Source organism: Neltuma alba, unplaced genomic scaffold, assembly GCF_004799145.2.
Source record: "Neltuma alba isolate B1F8T4 unplaced genomic scaffold, ASM479914v2 tig00003940_pilon, whole genome shotgun sequence".
Lineage (NCBI taxonomy): Eukaryota > Viridiplantae > Streptophyta > Magnoliopsida > Fabales > Fabaceae > Neltuma > Neltuma alba.
The window spans coordinates 1,239-25,128 of NW_021633486.1; the positions used below are offsets into that span (position 1 = coordinate 1,239).

The 23,890-nt window shown below is 33.6% G+C and overlaps 4 protein-coding genes across 4 annotated transcripts; all 4 read right to left on the minus strand.

Moving 5' to 3' along the window:
* Positions 1 to 545: 545 nt before the first annotated feature.
* Positions 546 to 2,466, minus strand: LOC114743093 (isoleucine N-monooxygenase 2-like). The gene is made up of 3 exons (XM_028931286.1): positions 1,838 to 2,466; positions 1,328 to 1,664; positions 546 to 1,206 (listed from the first exon to the last, which is right to left on the minus strand). Exons 1-3 carry the CDS (start codon positions 2,464 to 2,466, stop codon positions 577 to 579), a joined length of 1,596 nt encoding a protein of 531 aa, XP_028787119.1. The 3' UTR covers positions 546 to 576.
* Positions 2,467 to 7,568: 5,102 nt separating this feature from the next.
* Positions 7,569 to 8,224, minus strand: LOC114743088 (protein ROOT INITIATION DEFECTIVE 3-like). The gene is made up of 2 exons (XM_028931282.1): positions 7,943 to 8,224; positions 7,569 to 7,742 (listed from the first exon to the last, which is right to left on the minus strand). Exons 1-2 carry the CDS (start codon positions 8,222 to 8,224, stop codon positions 7,569 to 7,571), a joined length of 456 nt encoding a protein of 151 aa, XP_028787115.1.
* Positions 8,225 to 8,367: 143 nt separating this feature from the next.
* On the minus strand, positions 8,368 to 10,653 carry LOC114743089 (protein ROOT INITIATION DEFECTIVE 3-like). Its single transcript, XM_028931283.1, is given in 7 exon segments — positions 8,368 to 8,425; positions 8,704 to 8,792; positions 8,794 to 8,904; positions 9,699 to 9,846; positions 9,920 to 10,053; positions 10,186 to 10,299; positions 10,450 to 10,653. Coding segments are annotated over 7 exon segments (858 nt in total).
* A 3,810-nt stretch (positions 10,654 to 14,463) lies between these two features.
* Positions 14,464 to 21,118, minus strand: LOC114743090 (isoleucine N-monooxygenase 1-like; the record flags this gene model as incomplete). The annotated part of the gene is made up of 4 exons (XM_028931284.1): positions 14,464 to 15,096; positions 15,991 to 16,327; positions 16,681 to 17,200; positions 21,103 to 21,118. Coding segments are annotated over 4 exons (1,506 nt in total), but the record flags the coding sequence as incomplete, so codon positions are not given.
* Positions 21,119 to 23,890: the final 2,772 nt, after the last annotated feature.

Genomic DNA, 23,890 nt, shown 5'->3' on the forward strand with positions numbered 1-23,890 from the left:
AAACTGGGCCTTGGTTTGGCTGGATCCAATTTTGTTATTTATTATTTTGACAAGCATCTTAAACTCATCAAATCTGGACCGTTTATATCTTATTTGGATGGTTCAAATTTAATTTCTTTTTTATTTTTATTTGTTCAAAATAATTATTTTAATATGTATAAAATCTAAAATAAAAATAATCTCTTGACTATCATTTTTACAACAAATAATTTTTATTAAAAATAATTAATTAAAAACTTTAAATCTGGACCGTTTAAAAATCAGATATAAATAGTCTAGATTTGATAAGTTTAGAGTGCTCATCAAAATGATGAATACAGAAAGTGGGTCCTAATTTGGCTTGGGCCCTCGATATTCACCCAAAAAAAAAGAGCGATGCGATATCGTAGCACTCTGGAGATTGTAAGTCTACAAATCAAATATATGAAGGTTGCGCATAGAGTACAAAGGATTGGAATCAAATACATAAATATTCTTATCATTATGTCACCAGGAACACATAAGAAGATACCTAAAATATTATTCTCCTGATTATTTGATTGGCTTATGTATTAATATTATATTAGCTTGGCTAAATTAACCCAAGACGTAAACCTCATTAGGCAACCTTGGTTTTGCAACGACCACCAGTGGCTGAGCGATGAAGGGGTCTGTCTCGGACTGAACCAGTTCAACTGGTTGGTGAGGTGGAGCACTCCAAGTGAATCCATGGATCAACCTAGCAAGCAACATCACAGAGAGAGTGGTCCCAAGCACCATTCCTGGACACCCACGTTTGCCCGTAGTGAAGGTTATGAACCGCAAATCCGTTTCTGACAAGAACACTTCTGAACCATCGTTCGTGAGGTGTCGTTCTGGTTTGAACTTAAGAGGATCCTCCCAAACCTTGGGGTTTCGCCCTAGCTCCTGTCTGCTCAGTATCACGTGGCTGCCTTTTGGGATGAAGTAGTTGGAAACCACCGTGTCACGCATAGCCACATGAGGGACGTTGAATGCAGCAATAGGATGAAGGCGAAAGGCTTCTCTTATGCAGGCTTTGATGTAGTTGAGTTTTGGTATGTCTGATTCTTTAACAAGCCTGTCCTTACCCACTACTCGGTCCAATTCCTCAGTGGCTTTTCGAAGAAGTTGTGGCTGGTTCATCATCTCTGCGAGTGCCCATTCTACGGCGTTCGATGGATTGTCCACTGTTGCAAACATAAGTTCCTGCAAAATAAATAAAGTTCCGATTCGTTTTTGTTATTGCTTTAATCGAGTTCCATAAATTTCTCCTTCTTCAAAAGCATTAAAAAATTGAAGTACATATGAAGTGGACAAGAGCATTAACTGGAATTTGCGCTTTGATTTCCTGCATGGACAATAGAGGGTTATTGTGAGCGTCCTTGAGAGAAATCATAACGTCAAGCAGGTCCTCAGATTCTGTCTTGGCGCCCTCCTTCCACTGTTTGATTCTTGCTTCGATGATGGGATCATGATACTTGTTCACTATCCTCACGGCATTCTTCAACACTCTCTTGTGCCCATCCAAGTCGAGTCCCCTCAAGCATGGCACAAAGTCAGAAACGCAGAAGGCATATAAGTATTTGAGCATTACGAAAAGTGCACCCACATGCTCTATTTCCTCCAACCCTGGCCCTCCATCCTGGCCACCCTCTCCGAAATACCTGTTACAGAAATATAAAACAAATTATTAAAGGAATGCATGTTGCATTATAGTTTTTAAAAACTACCTCTTTTATTTTTCAACCATGCTACAGGTCTCATGAAGCAATAGTCTACTAGATTGAAGTCATTTAATATTATTGAGTTATTATTATTATTATTTACACTAAGTTACCTTTGATTGAAGATTATTTTCCTGATGACATTCCCGCAGAAATGCTGAGCAGCAATCCTCACATTCACAAGGCCTCCTTCATTGTTATTCTGACTCGCGTAAACGTAGCGCACGAGGTTATCAGCCTCCTCCATTCTCTTGTCATGAAGCCACCTATGCCTGGCTGGAGAAAGCAAGTCCTTCACTATCATCTTCTTCATCTTCTTCCATTGATCTCCATATGGCACGATGGCTGCAGTTAAATAGCCACGTGAGAGGAGATGAGTGGACATGCTGATAGGCCTTGAAGCGAAAATATCGTCTTGTTTCTTCAAGAACTCGCAGGCTATAGTAGGGTCGATCACTGGAATCACATGGACATTTCCCAGCTTGATACATGCAATCTCAGTGTTTAAGTTTCTCATAAGCTGGTGTATCCATTTGGACGCAGACTTGCTTGAAAGCAGTTCTGGTAAATTACCAATAATGGGCCATGGTTGGGGACCTGGAGGGAGTCTGTGTTTGCGGAGCAATGCAGGGGTAGAGCGAGGGTATTTGAGGGTTTTGATGAGTCTGAAGAGAGCAATTATGAAGATCATGGCATAAGACCAAGATGGTGAAATGAAGGAGAAGAAATCTGTGGAGTCCATGGGGCTTCAGTACACTTTGCAGAACTTGGTAATGGTCTTGTTGATATGCTCTGGTCCCTTTGGCTCCTATTTATAATGGTTCGTAGCCACGAACCTAATTTTTTATCTTCTATATTTGAAAAGTGAATACACACACACAAAATCTTTGCGTAACTCTCTCGCCCTCTTTAATATGAGTATATATATGTGTGTGTTCATGTATGTATATAAATGAACGTAATTAATTAAGCAGTGGCGGAGGCGCGTTTGAATATAGCTTTTCTCTGCTTTTAATTTTTTTTTTTTAATGAGCATTCACTATTGAGGCGGCTGATCCCATGCATGGTTATTCAATTCCCTGAGTGACAAAACTGCATGTGACGGAAGCTTCCTCAGGTCATTTTATTTGTAATCTCTTTTTATTATTGTGTAGGCTCTGTAAATAATAGGAGATGATAAATTTACTGTCTCTATTTATATTTGTGTATATGTACGTATCGCTCTGTAGAATTCATACATATCTAATGCAAAAAATAGAAATAGCAGATTAAGTGCTAAATCATTCACAACAATTAGTACTAATTATTCAATTGGTCGGATTATTTTGAAATGTTTATTTTAATAATCTCTTGTTCAGATTATCTATTAAGTTTGATTCCAGCTCTCCCACTACGAACACATCTAAGTGGGAATTGGTTTTGGCGCTCATTGCAATGATGAATATCCATGATACTCATAATTGCAGTAAAATCTACACCATTCAAATATAATTTTAATTGTCTACATTTAAAATTTTCAACTAATAATTTTTTTAAAAAACTTACAGTTAAGAAATTATTGGTTAAAGTATATATTTAGTCATCTAATTTTATGTAAGGTTTTATTGGTCTCTTAACTTTAAAAAGTATACTTTTAGTCCTTTAATCCCAAAATTATTGGTCTTAAATGATTATTTTTTTGTAACAATCATGATTGTTTTGAATATTAAACTTAATATGTTAGTATTTAGTAATATTTTATTAACATTCAAGAGCTCAATATCATCATTTTTTGTTAACAGTATTAGGGTTAGAGAACTAAAAGTTTACTTTTTAAAATCAAGGAATCAAAATGAAATATTACATAAAGTTAAAGGACTAAAAGTATACTTTAGCTGAAAATATATTTATTTGGACTATGTACTTATTAAAGAAAAATATTTTTAAAAAACAACAATTTAAAATTTAAATTTTGACTGTCTATAATAAATTTAAATAATTGGGATTTGATAAATATTATGATACTCATTATTGTAATAAGTACCGAAACTAGTTCCATTTAAGTGCTTATTATGTGCTTGATGAGGTCCTGTGTTTATCTTCTTTACCGAACCCTTTCCATGGTAAGACTTTTATTTGATGTTGATTTGGATAAATAAAATTGATGATGTCATGTTTTTACATTGATGACGTAGTATTCTGATTTCATCTTATCTTTTGCTATAGGTCCACACATACTTAATTGAATTTGTTATATCAATTTTATTATATGCACAAATATATTTTGTTTACTAATTTTCTTTCAAAAAATTTATTTTATATATATATTAGATTTTCTTTTTCAATTGTATCAAATTATAAGCTCTTTTATTTTTATTAATGCACAAGAGGATGAGATAATATTACCTCCAATCCTTAATATAAAAGGTCAAATGACTAATTTAAATATATTAAAAAAATTAGTTAAATTAATTATTTGTAATAAATTTTTGCTAATTATGTGTATTAGCTAGAATTACCATTTGATGAAATATTTAATGACGAGATTAGGGGAAAAAAATAAATATAACAGATAAAATGAATTGAGATTTTATATTTATAATTAAACTGAATATCAAATTAGTTTTTATATTAAAAACAAGAGGTGGTAGTTTATAGAACATCAATCAAGTTGGATCCCCCAAAAAAAACAAAACAAAAAACCCAAACATATAGGAGTTGATACTATTTTTCCCGTTTTACATATTTCTCGGGAGGATATGCGGCTCATATATAGAGAAACGTGTACAGTTTGACTAGTCATATGCGCGGAGTAGATCGATATACCTAACGACCAAATTACTAAAATTAGTAAATGCTTAGCTGGTCAAAAAAAAAAAAAAAGTAAATGCTTACATAGAGAAGTATGCATGCGTGTGCACACACACGAGAACGAACTCTCTTGTGAGAGTCATCATCAGTTTTTTTTTTTAAAACAAAAAACCTCTGGATGCAAGGATCGATGATCTTGACCACCGTCTACATCTCAAACGAACTTTAACCCCTAATATGAAAAATGTTAATGTTTGCAATTATCTTAATTTGAAGGATTAAAAAAATTGCTTAACTAATATATTGACTATAATGAATTCTTACAGAGAGATGGTTCAATACACCCGATAGTATAAAAAAGTCAATAAATATTTATTACAATTAACTAACATAACTAATTTTTTAATTAAGAACTCGAGGTAGTATTTAATTAAAAGAAAAAATATGTAGGTATCAAAATAAAAATTAAGGAAAAGCATATGAGGCTCAAAATTGTTTTCATATTAAATTTTAATATTTCAATATTTTTTAATAAAATATTAAATTTTAAACCGGTGGTAGTTAATATAGACGACACAAATTAAGTGAAGGGGACAGGAAAAGAGATGTGAGGTGGAAACGAGATTGTACTGGGGTCCTCTCAACTTATCTCCACAAATGCATCAATCACTCTACAAGGTTCATGTATCAAAAAGCCGTGCATGACATTTTCTCACATGTTTCACTTTTGTACAACCTTTTAAAATATGTTCCTTGTGTTGTCATCAGGATACAATATCATACCCCTTTCTTTAGGTTAGGGGTAAATTTGTCTTAAAAATTTTTAATTAGGAATACTAGGCACATGATTTTTTTTTGTTTGTGCAAATTTGTCACAAAAATTTGAAATCCTGACAGTATTGTTTCCTACAACTAAAAAATTAATATTAATTGTAAAATAGTGATACTGCTTGTTAACATTTTTAATAGCAATGAGTAATATTGTTATGATTTTAAAGTTTTTAAACAAATTTACATCCAAAAAAATTCTGAGTACCCAGTGTTTATAAGTGAGAACTTTTAAACAAATTTATACCTTAACTCTTAGGTTTAATTATTATGATTACAACACATCTTAAAACTTGCTTATAAAAATATTTATAAATTATTAATCAATATGGTCTTAACATTATTTCAACACATGCGTTGTCAATTATATATAAAACAATACTTATGTCAAGATTTTTATGTTTATTATATCAACTCCTTTAATCACATATGGTTACGTGTCTTTTTTTTCTTCATGTTTTCTAATCACAAATGAGATAAATCATATCATGAAGGAGAATCTAATTTTATAAAAGAAATAAAAATCATTCTGGATTAAATTATAAGATATTCATAAAAAAAATCAATATAAATATAATTCTGAACAATTTTAACTAATGCAAGATTTGAGAGGCCCTCCATAATGTGCCCACCTTCATTTGCAAAAGATAATTTAAGTACTCTGTTTTTACATTAACGTGTTAAAGGTAATTTACAATTAACTTTTGGAGTTATACATACGAAAACATCCGTAATTTACAACTGTTTATGACCAATCTTTTAAGATTTCCATATACAGATCTAAGTTTATGGATGCTGACTGCTCCTCTTCTCTCCTCCACACGTCGGAGCAGGCATCTCCTCCACAAATCTCTTGTCTAACAATTTTTTTTTTTTTCACGTTTTCAATAACACTCTTCTTTTCAATGCATTATTTGGAATTTTCTGGTTATTTGTTATAATTATATACTACTGGTAACTGTGGTCCTAAATACAAGGGAGTCAAATGTCCTTTGAAAATCTCATCTTCCCTGATATTATTTTATCTTCCTTTTTTCGGTTTTTTTTGGTATGACTCAGAATATCCTTAAGTTATTGTAAGTTTGAGATTAATTTCTATCAGGCTGAGAGTATTAAATTAAAAGCTTAAAGCCCTCGCAACAACTCAGACTTGTGTTCTCCTTCTTGCAGAAGACTATTTACTATCTTAACCACTAGCTTATTGGTTATTTTCTTCTATTTTTATTTGTTTAATTAATTGTTTTTTACTCAAATACAGGAAAAAAAATCTTATATACCGAGAGCTCCTAGTGGATATTTCTTCGGAAATGAGAATTTTTCAAGTTGGATTAGCTCAGGAAATAAAACCCTTTTTTCGCATTCAGATTTAGTGCAACATTATAAGATGGAAATATGTATCTCGTTGAGTTTTAATTGTTTCTTAAGAAATTAACTCCATCATTTCGATTCAATCATTCAATGAATTAATCGATTTCGAATAAATTAATTTTGCAGGATCGAACAAACTAATTCAATGAATTAATCGTCAATTTCGCAACCAAAATTAAATTCAGTTTTGCAACTACGGCGACCAACACAAATAATTACCATTTAGATCAGTACCGTTGCGGAAATAGACAGAAAAATATGCTCTAGAGAGAACTTCCTTAATGTAGTTCAAAAATTTATCATCCATTTCCTTTGTTTTCCCTTCCAAATGGCCACAACCTCAGTCAAGTATTGATGTATTTCCCATAAGCCACGAACAGTTCACCGTTTACATGTAGCATTTAATTGCCCATCCAAAAAATATGTACTCCTCCGGTCCTTAATATAAGACCCATTTAACTAATTTGATTAGATTAAGGAAGTTAGGTAAGTTAGTTAATTATAAGAAAAGTGACACATTTTTCCTAAAATACCATAGTCATCTTTCTTAATATCCCTCCTCTCTCTTATACTTAATTATGGTTGAAAGAGTATCCATAGGGGTAATTTAGAGAAAATTGATAAATATGATGAATGGGTCTTATATTTAGGACCAAAACTAACTCAAGAATTGGGTCCTATATTAAGGACCGGAGGAGTATAAAAGAGCTCTGTGTTGCGTAGCAGCATATCAGCACTTAGAAGTACCGAGAGGAAGCAAAATTGCCAATAATAACTCGCCAGATAAATCACCTAAGCCTTAGAATTTCTACATTCGAAGGGTAAATTTGAGCAGAGCAAGCAAGAAAATAAAGCGACCTAGTTGCCAGCTTGATCTGAAGTTTTTGTTTGACCACTTTTCAAGAAGTCATCCTCATTGAATTCTTGCAAATCTTCACACATTTTCTTAAATCGGTCAACCATATGAGGAGATCTCTTGCAATCTGCTTTTAGCCTCTCCATCTCCATTTCAGAGGCAGAGGAGCCCCGATTCTGTTTTAAAAGATTAAAAACAGAGGCTTTATCGAAGTTAGAAGATTAAATAACGGCATTTTGCCCACACACAAAAAAAAAAAAATCATTGCAAAATGAGGCTAATGGTGAGAATATATCTATCGGTTAATCGTCAATGCGCAACAAGCCTGAAATTCCTTGATTTGATTAAGTATCGCCCGACAAGACATGTATGAAACATCCAAACCGATCCTGTCATCGTGAAGGCTAACAACTGTCTCAACATCTGAATCTTCATTTGTTGTTGAATTTGAGTATTTTTCCAATGGAGGGGGTAATGAAGATCCCTGCTTTCTTGAGCACGATTGTGAAGTTGAAGACATACGCTTGCTTGAGTCAAGCTGCTTTCTAACAACGAGAATATTATTTACAAGCCCTGCAATATTTACATTCACTCTTGCATCAGATGCATTAAGACTTATATTGATCATTAATTCTGACAGTTCACAGATAATATCCATGATCAGCAATTCAAGATAACTAAAATCTTGTGTCAATAATGGCTTTCATTTCCTAAATTTCTAATATAAATAAGCAGGCACTCATGCTGAACTAACAGGTTATACAGTGTCCACTGGTGAAAAAGTAAAACTGCAATGCCCTGTCAGAAGCCAATATGCAATGTTTTCAATGGAAAAGAGTACGTCACTGACACTGGCCGACTAAATTGTCAAATATTGGCTTAAAGAAGATGCTCCTGGCAATTTGAAGACCAACCTAAGGAAAAATCTAAATTCCAGCCCAATCACGAAGCACCAAACAAGTTAGCAAATGCCTCATCGTGATTTACATGAGGAAAAATATCATGGCAAAGAGAAAACAAACTACCAAAACTTTGGCGAACATGAAGAGTTGAGAGCATGAAGGAGAAAATACGAGCAAACCACTAATAGGGAGGTCGATGTTTCAAGATATGTATACTTAGAAGAGAAGAACTAACCTGTGATTAGAGAATGAACCGATGATATGCATCTGATGATTATGACTATAGATCTTTACAGTGTTAAGTGCGGCAACAAATATTTTTTCTGTCTCTACTGCCAGCATACAGGACATGTTCAGCAGGATCCAATGCAATCGCATCGATTAGTGGCGGGAACACTATATTTCTTAGTAATGTTCCTCTAGATAAGCTCCAAACCTTGGGGAAAAAAGAATATTATGACTCGGATCAAAATCAACAGCAGTGCCATACCAGAAAACAATATTTACGAGAAAAATAGAGATGCCAAGAAGTCACAGCCAATTCATATGAGAACACACCAAATAACAAAGAAACCAAATGTGTGTGCGAGCGCTTTCTAAGAAATAATCATAGTATTTACAATAAAATGGTCCCAGTATCAACTTTGTTAAATATAGAGAACAATGGACACCAAATCTAACAGAGCAAATTAGAGTTCATTCAAAGTGTAGTCTACACCAGGTAACCCTTGGAACAATATTAAGCACTGACCCCTCACTTCTGACGAAAAAACAAAAAGAGAAAAATCTAGAACAGACCTATATTTTATTGGTAAAAGATAACTCTTAAATTTAGTTGTGCAGTTCAGCTTCTTCACATTACTACTTTCAAGAAAATATCATATTTATGGCATACATTTCCTTAGAATAGATGCCTTTCACTTTATATGAGTTATAACACTGACCCTCATAGCCTTTGATTTGACAGACAGTAGAGGATTGTTTTGCGAGCTTTCAGAACAAATCCCCCCTACATTTATGAAGCATTTCTTGCTTTGGCACGTGAACATTATGAATTATGATTCCTAAGCATGCAAAACCTCAAGAAATACATAATAAAGTTTCAAAAGAGGAGGATCTCGGTCATTCGAGCTGCAAAGAATAAATAAGTTTCCTAGTCTAATATATCCTATTACTTAACTAAAACGATACTATAAAAAAGACACCAAAAAAGAAAAAAGCAAACCAAACCTTACAGGTCCTATCCTCTGCAGCAGAAATTATAATTGCATTACATCCTCCATAGCCAATTACAATGTCAGTTACTGATAAGGTGTGCTCTGAGAAACTATGCTCATAAAGATGACCTGCTTCCTGCCTTTTCAAATCATCAAATATCCTGAAGCACGTAGTATAACTCCTAGAAAATGCAAAAATGGAGAAGAGGAAGAGGAAAGATGAGAATTATGGACGTGAACATGGACCAAACTCGTATGCATCCATCTTCTGAACCAGATATCAGTAGTGAGTCATCCTCAGAAAATACTAGGCAAGTTACGGCCCTATAATGAGCATGCCACTTCTTAAGCAATCTGCCAGTTTCAAGCTGAAAAACAAAACATGATGTCAATAAAGTAAAAAGGCAACAGCAACTAAGTTTTCATTTTCAATTCATATCTTCCCAACCTAATGCCAGGAGACGTTTACCATATAATGTCCCATCAAAGAGTTACTATACCTCCCAAAAGTATATGTCACCCGATAAACCTCCACTGGCTATATAAGTGCCTGGGTGATTAGCAGCAAGAGGCCCGATTGGCTCAGCTGGAAAGCTCCTGGCTTCTACTTGAGGCTGCGCCATAAGCAATGACATTTCAATCATTATTATTCATCCAAATAAATACATCGGTAAAAATCAGATTATCATTATAAAAAAAAGAAAGAAAAGAAGGCAAAGTTGCAAACAACTTGAAATGCATGAAATGCAATGAAGAAGAAAGACCTTGGACCAGGACCAATAGAGAAGCAGACCAGCATTGGCTGAGGAATCTCGGATCTGGGAAGATACATGGAAGCGACTGCCCACACTATCGAGGCCATGAGGGGTGGAAGCACAAGTTTTATTGCGCAGTTGCTCCGCGACCGACTGAAGGTCCCAGCAACCAATATCAGCATCAACAGAGGATGCTGCCAAAACAACCTCCATCGTAGAAGTGTTGAAATTGATGTCGAGCAGATTTTCCTTGAGAAAGGAAAGTCCAAATATTAATATCTTTTGTTTGAACACTGTCAATTTCAAAAAAAAATAAGTGGACGCTTATTGCCAGACTAGACTATCTATTTATCCTGTGCCATAAATAGCGATGAATTTTTAGTATAGTTACTCTAGGAAGTTGTCGCAGCCAAAAGGAAAAAAGAGCTAGCTTGTCAATGTATGCTTTAACGGGAAGCAAGCAAGCATTTAAACTTGAAATGATCATGCATGCTCCAATTCAAGAGGCCATAAATAAATGACAAGGGGAAATGCATAAGAATCGCATGGTGTTCCAGGATGAAGAAATACAGAGCATAAAAATCATGTTGCAGTTTCAGGGGGAAACTATACTTGATGGATAGCCGGTAATAAGACAGCTTGAGGTGGGTGAATGCAGTGCTGTGTAGATAGATCTGAATAGCCATCCTGATCGCGATGACATGCAAGTTGATGCACTAAGCATGAATGGTCATGTTGGAGCTGCAAAGTGTCATCCACTACAGGTATATATGGATCAAAATCGCCCTAATGGAGGTCAGGGGTGCTTCTCTAATGGGGGAAGCTCTGGAGCAGTTATCTTGGAGAAGGAAGGGACAGATGACAAGGTATATTATGATGCCAATTCAAGTCAGAACAATCCTCCTTGATTATCTTCTCATCATATATTTTTTTCATATATAAAATTATATATAGTTTGCTTTTGATAATATTGTCCATATGGAGATGGGTTTACACATTACATTCTCTTGTTTATATTCGTTTCTCGTTTCTCGTTTCTCATACGAACGATAGGAAATATTTACTTTGTCTAAGTCTAACTCTGAGACGCTTGTTATTGTTATTATTTTTAGTGAAAAGCGTACAAACCGGATCACCTTTATAACCCTTCACGTTATAAGGTCAAACGATAATGAGACGCAAGAAAAGGACGTACGATAATCCAGGGAGAGGTGAGCTTCAGACCAGTATTCGTGCATGAGTCAATTATATTCCATGTCAGCTTAAATCGTCTCTTGTAATGTACAGAACTTGGGTATATACTCCTCCGTTGTTAATATAAGACCTATTTAACTAATTTCATTAGATTAAGAAAGTTAGGTAAGTTAGTTAATTATAAGAAATATGATATATTTTTTCTAAAACACTATAATCATTTTTCTTAATATCCTCTCTCCCTCTTTTACTTGATTATAGTTGAGGGAGATCTATAGGGGTAATTTAGAAAAAAAATAATAAATATGAAAAATAGGTCTTTTATTTAGGATTAAAATCAACTCAACAATTAGGTCTTATATTAAAAGTAGAGGAGTATTTTGAAACACAAAAAAGGCATCGTTAGTTTAAAGAGCAACTTTTAATTGCTGGCATGATCATTTTATTTTCTGACTTCACTTGAAAGGGCAGAACGATGAGGTGAAACGATCCTCGATTCAATTTAACCCTGGGGGGTCCTTTTGCAACTTCCAATGTGGGCAATAAATCAATGAGACGGTATAATAGCGACCAAGAAAAAAGAATTACCTTTTTCTGGAGGGAAGATATTATTACAGGTTAATATAATTTTTTAATTTAGGCCTATTTTGGTTTTGGTTCCCGGAATTTCAAACATATGGTTTTGATCCTTGAAATTTATTCCATTACAAAATGTTAGTCCCTTGCCGTTAAGTTTTGTTGAGTCAGCACAAACAACATTAGTTTGGATGATGTGGCTTCTAACTTAACAACATGAACTAATGAGGTGGCATGATTAGCTGGACATGTAATTAGGAGAAGTTTTTTTTTTTTAAAAAAAAAGAGTCCGGTCTTTTTAAAATGCAGCACATGAGAATGCAGAAGAAAACAAATCAAAGGGTAAAATCGCTAGGTCAAGAGGACGTCGTGGCCGTCTCTAAAAAAGCAGCATTTCTTGTAGCCATGGATCGAAGAACTTGAACCCAGCATTTTCGTTTGCCACGTCGAATAGTCATTAATTAGGGAGGGTTGGAAATATACTACTTCCAGTTCTAATTATAAGATTTAGTTGACCAATTTGAGGAGATGAAAAAAATAAGTTAAGTTAGTTATTTATAATAAATGTGTATTATCTTTCCTAAAATATCCTTGCTAATCAAATGTATTGGCTAGAATTACTATTATTAGAAGGATTACCTTGAAAAAAATGTATAAATATGAGAGATAAATTGGATTGGGGGTTTTATATTTAGGACCAAAATAAAAGTCAAATAAAATCTTATATTAACAATCGAAGGTAGTATTCTTTATTGGTTATGCAGTTCACAAACATTTGCATGCAGCTACCCGGGATACTTGTTCCTAGGACAGAATTAAAGGAGTTGCTATGAGCATCATTTTAAGGACCGGAGGTCATAGTATAGGCGTGGTCAGAAACCTGAAAAGCATCATTTTTCGTGTTTACACACACATACACACTATGTGGTGTGGTCTCATCATCGTCTCTTTGCAGGTTGTCACCACCACTGGTAATCTTCCTTTCTCATACATTTCTGTGTGTGGTAAAAAACCCATTTGCATAAAAAGCAAAATACCTAGGATTTCTTCTTCCCCATTTACATCTCACTCCTCAATCTCTCTCAGTAATGGCGACATGGAGTGAGTTAGCTAGCTTCTTTGTTTCTAGAGAACATTCCCTAATTTCAAACTTTTAAATATTGCTATATTTACTATCTGATTCCTCTCTCTTTCTCTCCCTCTCCTTGTAACCCAGTCAAAATTTCAATCCCACAAACAAAGCACAATGCAAACAAAGCAAAAAGACCACAATTGTTGGAAAATGCTGCTTTTTCAGCAACAGCCACGTCACTGTTTGCCATGAGATTGGGATCCTCTTCACCTAGTGGCTTTCCCTTATCATTTGTTCTCTTCCGCGTCATTTTTTGCTTCTTTCTTTAATTTCCAATGTCCTCTGTTGCATTTTAAACAGACCTGGCTCTTTTTTTTCTCCGCGTGTTCAGCTCATCATGCCCCTTAATCAACTCATGTTGCTAAGTCAGAAGCCACATCATCCAAATTAACACTATTTGTGCCAGCTCAGCAAAACTTAACGGCTAGGGACTAACGTTTTGTAACAGAATAAATTTCAAGGACTAAAACCACATGTTTGAAATTTCAGGGATCAAAACTAAAATGGACCTAAATTTAAGGGATCAAAAAGTATATTAACCCTGTTATTATGGTTAAAGTTCATTGTCACCTTTCAGTATGCTTGCTTGCCTTGTGTTTTGCAACTGTGAACTGTTTGTGCTCATTAATTAGCCTGTCCTTCACTTTATTATATTCAAGAGTGTTCCAATTTCATAACTAGCACAAAATTAATTCACTTAAAATTATATAAAAGGGGAAACAAAACAGGAAGAGTAGAGAAGTACATAATTACGTGACAATTAGGGCTTTGATTTTCTACATGGGTTAATGCTACAGTCAGTTGTTGATGGCATTTTTTAGTGAGAATTGAGATGTTAGGGGGAAGAAAAAATCCAAAACGGATGACTGTTAAGAGTTGATGGTAAAATTTAGGTAAAGCGAGCTGAATTGAAATTGCAGACATCTTAGAAAAGCACGCTGTTCTCGCAGTAAGGCCTCGGGTTTTTATTTATTTATCTATTTGGTTGTTTGTTTTTTTACACAGTCTTAGATTCTTCTTCTTCTTTTTCCCCCCATACCCGGCTTCAGATACTGACTATCGATTAACTGATACCTAGCCTCATATATCTGCGCAAATGACAAGAACAATTAAAATATTAATTAATCCAAGAGGTAAACCTCTTCTGGCAGCCTTGGGCGTGCAATGGCTTCAAGCGGCTTAGCAAGCAAAAGATCAGTCTGAGACTCAACAAGCTCAATGGGTTGATCTGGTGGAGCACTCCAAGTGAAGCCATGGACCAACCTAGCAAACATCATCACAGTGATAGTGGTCCCAAGCACCACTCCTGGACACCCACGCTTTCCTGTAGAGAAGCTTATGAACCTCAAATTTGGCTCACTTAAGAACACATCGGACCCCTCGTCCACGAGGTGACGTTCTGGTTTGAACTTATGAGGGTCATCCTTCCACACCTTAGGGTTTCGCCCTAACTCTTGTTTGCTCAGTAACACGTGGCTGCCCCTTGGGATGAAGTAGCCGGAAACCTCTGTGTCACGCATAGAGACATGTGGGACGTTGAAAGAGGAAACTGGATGAAGGCGAAAGGCTTCTCTTAAGCAAGCTTTGGTATAGTTGAGTTTTGGGATGTCTGATTCCTGAACAAGCCTGTGTTTTCCTATTACTTGGTCAAGTTCTAGAGTGGCTTTTTCAAGAAACTCTGGTTGGTTTATCATTTCTGCGAGTGCCCATTCCACTGCATTTGATGGGTTGTCCACCGTTGCCATCATCATGTCCTGCCAAATGTGTTTTGGTTAAGATCTCAAAGGATGTCTCATTCAGTTCTTGCAGATAATTAATGAAGAGTTTTTCAGTTTACGTGTGTATTCACTTCTACTTTGGTATCCACACAGCGGCAACTTGGACATCTACATATATCTATATATATATAAGTGGGTTAGGTAAGGAAATAATATCCAAGTAATTTATATCTCCTTGGACATTAATTTATCGCCATGTGTAGTTAAGCTTATAAATGTTGTGTTGTAAGGTGCAGACTGAAGTACGTTTTTAAATTAAATAAACACACAAAGACTCTTGCTAGTTTAAAGAATAAAACATTTTAATTATTCAAGAAAGTTGAAGATAACCTTAAAATTGGCTTGCTGATAATAAAATAATTAATAATATTTCTAGCCACCCTCATGATTAATTACTTTATGTTCTGCGACTGTATATGAAATGGTAAGATAATAAGCTGAAACGATCCTTGGGTCAATCCAGTCTATGTATGAACATCAGAAACAATTCGAGGTGCTCCAAAAAAGTTACGAGGTAAGGTGGGGTCTGTTTCGTCATCCAGAAAATGGGACTTTTGCGATTGGCTTTAAATCAAAGGGATCACCTAGGAGGAACGAAAAGAAAAATTCATGACTCTTCCCTTTGATGGGAACATACCTAGGGGCCACAGTTCACTCTCACCTACGGTCCTTTAATGGCCTTGTCTGTTTTGCATGTGTCAAATGTAAGCATATTTGCATACAGAGAAGAATAATTGGGCAGACTGTCCCTCAGTTACGTTTATTCGTTAGTTTGCTTATCTAAGTCCATTATGATGGAAAAAATGTCACACAGTCGCCTTTAAAAAAAAAAAAAAAGGAGACAAATAGATATAATAGAAAATAAATTACCAAAATTAGGGCTTTGATTTCCCGCGTCGTCAATAGAGGGTTATTTTCAGCATCCTTGAGAGAAATCATAACATCGAGCAAGTCCTCAGTTTCGGTCATGATGCCATCCTTCCACTGTTTGATCCTTGCTTCAATGATGGGGTCATGATACTTGTTCACTGTCCTCAAAGCATTCTTCACTATTCTCTCATGTCCATCTAAGTCAAGTCTTCTCAAGCTTGGCACAAAGTCAGAAACACAGAAGGCGTACGAGTGAATAAGCAATGTGAACAGTGCAGCCACATGCTCTACGTCCTCCAAACCAGGCCCTCCCTCCCCACCACCATTTCCCAAGTACCTACAATTAACAAGCATTTGAGGGTGCCATCTTATTATATCGCATCATATATTGATTACAAACTATTCAAAGTATTAATTACTCCTCCGATTCTTAATATAAGACTGAATTGTTAAGTTAGTTTTGGTTATAAATATAAAACCTATTTCTTATATTTATTAATTTTTCTAAATTATTCTATGAATACTCCCTCAATTATAATCAAGTAAAAGAGGGAGTGAGGATATTAAGGAAGATGATTATGGTGTTTTAGAAAAAACATGTCATATTTTTTATAATTAACTAACTTACCTAATTTTTTTAATTTAATCAAATTAGTTAAATAGATATTATATTAAAGACCGGAGGAGTACCTTCTATTGAAGATTATTCTTTTGATCACATTCCCGCAGAAATGCTGAGCAGCTATCCTCACATTCACGGAACTACCTCCATGCCCATTCTTACTCTTGGATTGGTTATAAACATAATGCGTGAGGTTATTGGCTTCCTCCATTCTTTTGGCATGAAGCCATTGATGCTTCATGGGAGAAAGCAAGTCCTTGCTTATCATTTTCTTCATCTTCTTCCATTGCTCTCCGTATGGCCCAAGTGCCGTCGTTAAATAACCAGCTGATATGAGATCAGATGCCATGCTCATAGGTCTTGATGCAAAAACATCATCTTCTTTCTCCAAGAACTCACACGCAATAGCAGGGCTAGTCACTGGGATAACGTAAACGTTTCCCAATTTAAAACATGCAATTTCGGCGTCTAAATTTTTCATGAGCTTGTGTATCCATTTGGGCACTCCCGGCTTGTTAGCAAGCATCTCAGGTAAATTACCAACAATCGGCCATGGTTTAGGACCTGGGGGAAGTTTGTATTTTTGGCGTTTACGGGTAAAGTGAGGGTGTTTAATGGTGTAATTAATGAGTGTGAGTAGGACGAGAGCAGCTACCAAGAGCTTGGAATGAGACCACAAGGCGGAGACGAGGCAGAAGAAAGAATACTCCATGGCTTGAAAACCCAATGAATTGGGGTCTAGAGGCCATAAGAGATGAATGGTAATTATTGCTGAGCCTGTGTACTATATCAAGGCTTCGTGACTATTTATAGGGATAGTTAATGATTTCACTGTTGCTGCATGGCGAAAAGTATAGATCAACATATTCCTTCCATTCTTAATTATTTAGAGTAAAATACACCAATCACTCTTCTATTTTATCTTAATTATAGAAACTTCTTTTCTATTTTGAAAACGTATATAAATTTCCTTACAATTAAACATACGTTACACAAACCTCCCTGTTATATTTAAGATTTTATTTCTATTCACCCAGGTTGTTAGTTAATAGTTAAATTTGACTTAAAATTATTTTGATCAAAATGCCCCTTTTAAGTTAATAATTATTTAGACATATATATTTTTCAAAAAATATTTGAGAAAATTGCAAATAAAGACCCCTCAATATGTAAAATTACAATTTGGAACTTTGAATTTGGAAAATAACAATTAAGATTGGGTCCCACTTTTGCAAATATGAAATGTGGGTGAAATGTTTGAAATGCCCTCAGCCGAATTGTGATTTGGTCTACTGAAGTTGTCATTCGCTAAAGTGAACTTGACATTTCCCATAGTCAACTTATCATTTGGCATACCCTCAGCCAAGTTGTGATTTGATCCACTGAAATCATCATTCGTTAAAGTGAACTGTTATTTTTCATAGTCAACTTGTCATTTGGTTAAGGGCATTTTAAACATTTTACTACGATTTTATATTTGCAAAAGTGGGACCGAGTCCTTATTTGTTATTTTTCAAATTGAAAGTCCCAAACTTAATTTTACATATTAGGAGGTCTTTATTTGCAGTTTTTCCCAAAATATTTTTATAAAATAAAAAAATAATTATTTTTAAAATTTCTAATATGTTATAAAATTTATTAATTTTGGTGTAAATCATAATTTTAATATTTTATCACATTCACTAGAAATTATTTATTTTGATTTCTTTTAAATTATAAAAATATATTTTAAATACCTAGTTTTTGTTTATCGTAAAGTTTAAATAATATAAGTTTGAAAGATTTTATAAATTATTTAAATTTGTAATTCAAAACTTTTAAACACATCTTTATTACAAAAATTTATAAACATATTTAGTCAAATATATATTTATTGAAAAATTAGTTAAATTTTTAATCAAATCTTTTCTGTGTGCCTTAACTGAATGAAATTGATGTAACTGTAAAAATATAATTTAGTCATTTATTAGAATAAGAGTAAAATAGTAAATAAAATTTATTTTAATTTTCAGTTAAAAATAATATTTTTAGGATATTTTTATAATAATCCTAACGGTGTTAACTAATTGGATTAAACTGTATGTTTTAAAAATAAAAAGGAGATCTATGCAATTGATGCAAACTACAAGGGTAGTTTGAGTGTTTTACTCAATTATTTATAAGTCATTTTCTACTATTTTACGTGAATTAAGAGAGTTAGTTAAAAATAGTTTACAAATCCCATCTTTTCACGATATAACGCTACTTAAATACAATTTTTTAATTCAATCTTGCTTGTTTATCTCAATTCCTTTCTACTTTATCATTAATCAACAGTATACATAACATACAGATAGTATTATTGGAAAAAAAAATTATTGATCGCGATTTATAAATAAAAACATTAAAAAAAGAATTATCGAGGGTAGTATGATAGATGCATGTAATTGTAGATGGCCCAAAAAAAGACAGAAAATTCATAAAATGACGTTCGGACGTCCCTTTTCGACGGGGAAAGCAAAAACTTTCCTATCCACCCACGCGTTCAGAATCCATCCACCGATAGATCGATCCCCTGTGTTCTTGTGGTTAGATTTTGATTTTTATTACTCCCTCCGTTCCTTATTATAAGAGACAAATAACCGAATTACGTTAATAAAGAAACAGTTAAAATTAGTTAAGAACAATCAATGTGTAAAAAGTATGATTTTCATCCAAAAATACCCTCATTAATAAGGAGAGAGCATGAGAGAGAACAATTAAATTATTAAATGAAAAAGAAGTGGGAGGGAGAGAGAGTGAGTTGGAGACAATAAATATGGGTAAAATAAGAAATCAACACAAAAAAGTAAAGACAACTTTTAAGTGTCTCTTATATATAAGAATATGTTATAAGCATCAAATGTTTCTTATAATAAGAAACGGAGGGAGTATTAAGATACCAACAACAATTATTTATCAGTGGACATTGATCTTTCATATACCTAGGCCAAACAATTAATGGCTTGCAATATCGGATTTGGCACCGCCTGAATTCCGAAAACCATTCAATATATTGTTTTTTTTTCCTTGTGGCAAAGAAAAATCTGTTAATTAATATGATTTTTCACTTACAAAACTTGAATTAATAATTTAATCTAAAAATATAAAGTTTCTCAATGTTAAAAAAAATTTATTTAAAAGATGTTGAGTTTTTGCTATTGGATAACTCCAACAGCCTGAATACACGTTTAAAGTTAGAGCTTAATCCCAATGAATTAATCAGACTCCACAAAAAAGAAATACGCCAATGAACAACTTCCACTTGTTCTTCTTTTTTTCCTCCCTCCTCTTTCAGAAACAGGTGAACAACCGGAATACCTCTTCTCTTCAACAGGTCAACTACCGCGTTGGAAATCTGCTTTACGGTACGAAAAATTCCCCCCAACTATCATTTTTTTTGGCTGTGTGACTTCAAGATTATGTGGCTCTATTTAGTGCTATCCACACAAAAATTCATATAAATTAAATGTAAATTTCAATATTACGTACACTAAATATAGTGGTTCAAGATGAACGAAACGACTAAAGCTATGTATAGCGAGTTTTGAATAAATGATTGGTATATATTGCAAATCACGAATTGAAGAACATGTGCTTTCCCTCGAGAATAAAAAGCATTATTGAATGACACTAAACTTGTTGGCATTACTTTAGCTTTCAATTTAAGCCACCAAAACCACCTCTTGATTCTCACCGTACCAAACATAAAGCAATGCATTTGGTCCACTAAATATAGTGAATCAAGATTAACGAAACGACTAAGGTTATGTATAGTGAGTTTTGAATAAATGATTGGTATATATTGCAAATCATGAATTGAAGAACATGTGCTTTCCCTCGAGAATAAAAAGCATTATTATTGAATGACACTAAACTTGTTGGCATTACTTTAACTTTCAATTTAAGCCACAAAAACCACCTCTTGAATCTCACCGTACCAAACATAAGGCAATGCATTTGGTCCAGAAATTAAAAAAAAAAAAAAAAAAAAGCATCGTACTCATGTACAGCTTCGTAATTAAACTACTAATGCACTGATATAGGCAATCTACACATGGTGTCTGTCCTTATTTTATACAGCTCATGAATTATCCTTGTCATTCTCTTTCTGACAACGTTAATTAGGCCCCAGAAAACAGACTCTAACGATCGGAAATGAGTAAAACGCCAACAAACTTGAATCAAAGGAAGAATATAAGCTCTATCTATCCTCTACCTTTCTCTTATTTCAAAAACCACTTGACATTCTTTTAGTCTCAGTAAGTACGAATTTTCCGGTTCAGAAACATCATTCATATTCCGCATTTGATTTCCATAGTAATATATTAATTGAAAGAGGTTAAAAAGTCAAAAAACAATATGGGATTTCAGAAGTTGTCATTCGCCTTAATAAACTTGTTATTCGCCTTACTAGACTTGTCATGAATTACTTATCAGAACTTGTCAACTTGTTATTTTCAACAACTTATCAAACTTGTTATTTTTAATTATGAACACAAGTTGAAAATCAAAATGGAAATGAAGAATAAAATCTAGATTTGTTGGGTATTGTCTCAGCACCAAGCAATCATCACACACATTGTAAGTAAACATCACAAGCATCGCAAATAACTGCAACTCTCCCTCAAACTCCCCAACTCTCCTCTCCTTCCATCGCAACGGAGAGAATGATGGAAGAGGTTTCATTGCTGACGAAAGAACAGCTAGGCAATACAAGAAGAAAGTGACAGAGGATGACAACAAAAAGAGGACTTTTTCAGATCTGGTTTGTAAAGGAGAAGCAGCCAAGGAGATATAGAGCAACAGTGAATCAACACAAGCTAAAGAAGACGGGAAGAAGATAAGATGGTGTGAGGAGTATTTTAGTCTTTTATGCATGATTTGCTAATTATATTTTAAGACCCGGTCTCTAACAGTAATTATATTATTTCAGGAACCCATTTCACTATTTCATATATTTAAGGATCTTTATTTACCATTTCTCTTTGTGTATAACAGTTGGCAAGAAAAAGAGATCATATATAATAATTGACGTTCGTTCGGTCTTTTAAACGCGAAGCATTTGACTGAAATGGGCAATCAAATAGTTTCATTTTACACATTCAATAATTCAATAATTAAAAAAAATCGATGACTTCGGGCCTTCGTCGCAGGAAAATTAGAAAAGGACGCGGCGTTTGTACGAATGGCTCCAAAATTAAATGCCTTAGTCCTGTTCTGTCTGTACCATTAGCTCTTGTACAAAGGCTAAGTTTAACAGAGCTCACGGAGCAAAATTACAAGAGTTGGCAGTAATAATAAAACAAAATTAGAGTACTATACTTTTTCACCCTTAATATAAAAATTTGTTGAAAATTGAATTTAATTTTAGATATAAGACTTTAATTTATTTTGTCTTTTAAATTTATAATATTTGATTATTTTCTTTAAAATATCTCTATTAACTATAAGAAATTCCCATCGAGAAATAATTTCAATGCACATGAGTAAAGATGATAGTATAGAAAAGCCGACAAATATTTGTTACAATTAATCAACTTAACTAATTTTTTAATTAAGAACTCGAGATAGTATTTAATTAAAAGGAAAAAATGTAGGTACCAGAGTAAAAATTAAGGAAAAGCATATGTGGCACAAAATTGTTTTTCTTATATTTTTTATTGGGTAAAAATCACATTAAATTTTAATATTTCAATCATTTTTGAATAAAATATTAAATTTTAAACCGGTGACAGTTAATATAGACGACACAAATTAAGTGAAGGGGACAGGAAAAGGGCCGTGAGGTAGAAGCGAGATTCTACTGGGGTCCTCTCAATTCATCTCCACAGATGCATCAATCACTTTACGGGGTTCATGTATCAAAATGCGGTGCATGACATTTTCTCACACGCTTTCTTTTTTTAGACCAGGGACATTTTCTCACATGTCTCACTTTTGTACAACCTTTTAAAATATGTTCCTTGTGTTATCCGGATACAATATCATACCCTTTTTTTTAGATTAGGGGTAAATTTGTCTTCAAAAATTTTAATTAGGAACGCTGAGTCCCTGAATTTTTTTTTTATTTGTGCAAATTTGTTTCAAAAATTTGAAATCATGACAGTATTGTTTTTTATAATTAAAAAACTAATATTGATCGTAAAAATAGTGACGTTAATCCTTAACATTTTTAATAGTAGTGGGCAATATTGTTACGATTTTAAATTTTTTGGGTAAATTTATATCCAAAAAAATTTTGAGTGCCCAATGCTGATGAGCAAAAATATTTAAAACAAATTTACACCTTAACTTTATATATATATATACACACACAATTAGTAAGTTGATGAATTGGTTTTATGAGCTGAATTATTATGATTACAACACATCTTAGAACTTGCTTATAAAAATATTTATAAATTGTTAACCAATATGATCTGAACATTATTTCAACACATGCGAAATTATATATAAAATAATATTTATGTTAAGTTTTTTATGTTTATTATATCAAGTCTTTTAACCATACATGGTCATGTGTCTTTCTTTTTTTTAATGTTTTCCAATCACAAATTGGATAAATCATATCATGAAAGAGAATCTAATTTTATGAAAAGAAATAAAAATTATTCTTGATTAAATTATAAGATATTCATAAAAAATTAGAATAAATATAATTCTGAACAATTTTAACGAACGCAAGATTTGAGAGGCCCTCCATAGCGTGCCCACCTTCATTTGCAAAAGATAATTTAAGTACTATGTTTTTACATTAACGTGTTAAAGGTGCGGGGATTGATCTTATCCCTAAATTATTTTATTATAAATTCTTAATAAGTTCATGTTTAACAAATGAGGATTGCAACTTGATGAGTAAAAACAAAGAGCATTGTTAAATCGTTTGATTGCAACATGTTTCATCATGGTTTATATAAATTAAAAAAAAAAAAAGAACAGGACCCTTATGTGGATTGCGCCTTTTAGCCGCAAATCCCAAAAGTTTAGTTTTAAACTTGAAAGCTCATAATGTAAAAGCTAACAAATTAGTGATGACTCACAAAAGCTTTTCGCAACTGAACTTGCCATTTGTAATAGAAATTCTGATATTCACAATTAGCTTCTGGGGTTACACAAACAAAACATCCGTAATTTACAACTGTTTATAACCAATCTTTTAAGATTTGCATATAAAGATCTAAGTTTACGGATGCTGACTGCTCCTCTCCTCTCCTCCACGCGTCGGAGCCGTCATCTCCTCCACACGTCTCTTGTCTG

Excerpts from the sequence above, each read along its gene's own strand:
- LOC114743093 (XM_028931286.1), bottom strand. The coding sequence starts at position 2,466 with ATGGACTCCACAGATTTCTTCTCCTTCATTTCACCATCTTGGTCTTAT. Across the intron at positions 1,665-1,837 it reads AAAATAATCTTCAATCAAAG|GTATTTCGGAGAGGGTGGCC; the intron begins GTAACTTAGTGT and ends TTTCTGTAACAG. Across the intron at positions 1,207-1,327 it reads AAATCAAAGCGCAAATTCCA|GAACTTATGTTTGCAACAGT; the intron begins GTTAATGCTCTT and ends TTTATTTTGCAG.
- LOC114743088 (XM_028931282.1), bottom strand. The coding sequence starts at position 8,224 with ATGGATATTATCTGTGAACTGTCAGAATTAATGATCAATATAAGTCTT. Across the intron at positions 7,743-7,942 it reads ATGACAGGATCGGTTTGGAT|AATCGGGGCTCCTCTGCCTC; the intron begins GTTTCATACATG and ends CTTTTAAAACAG.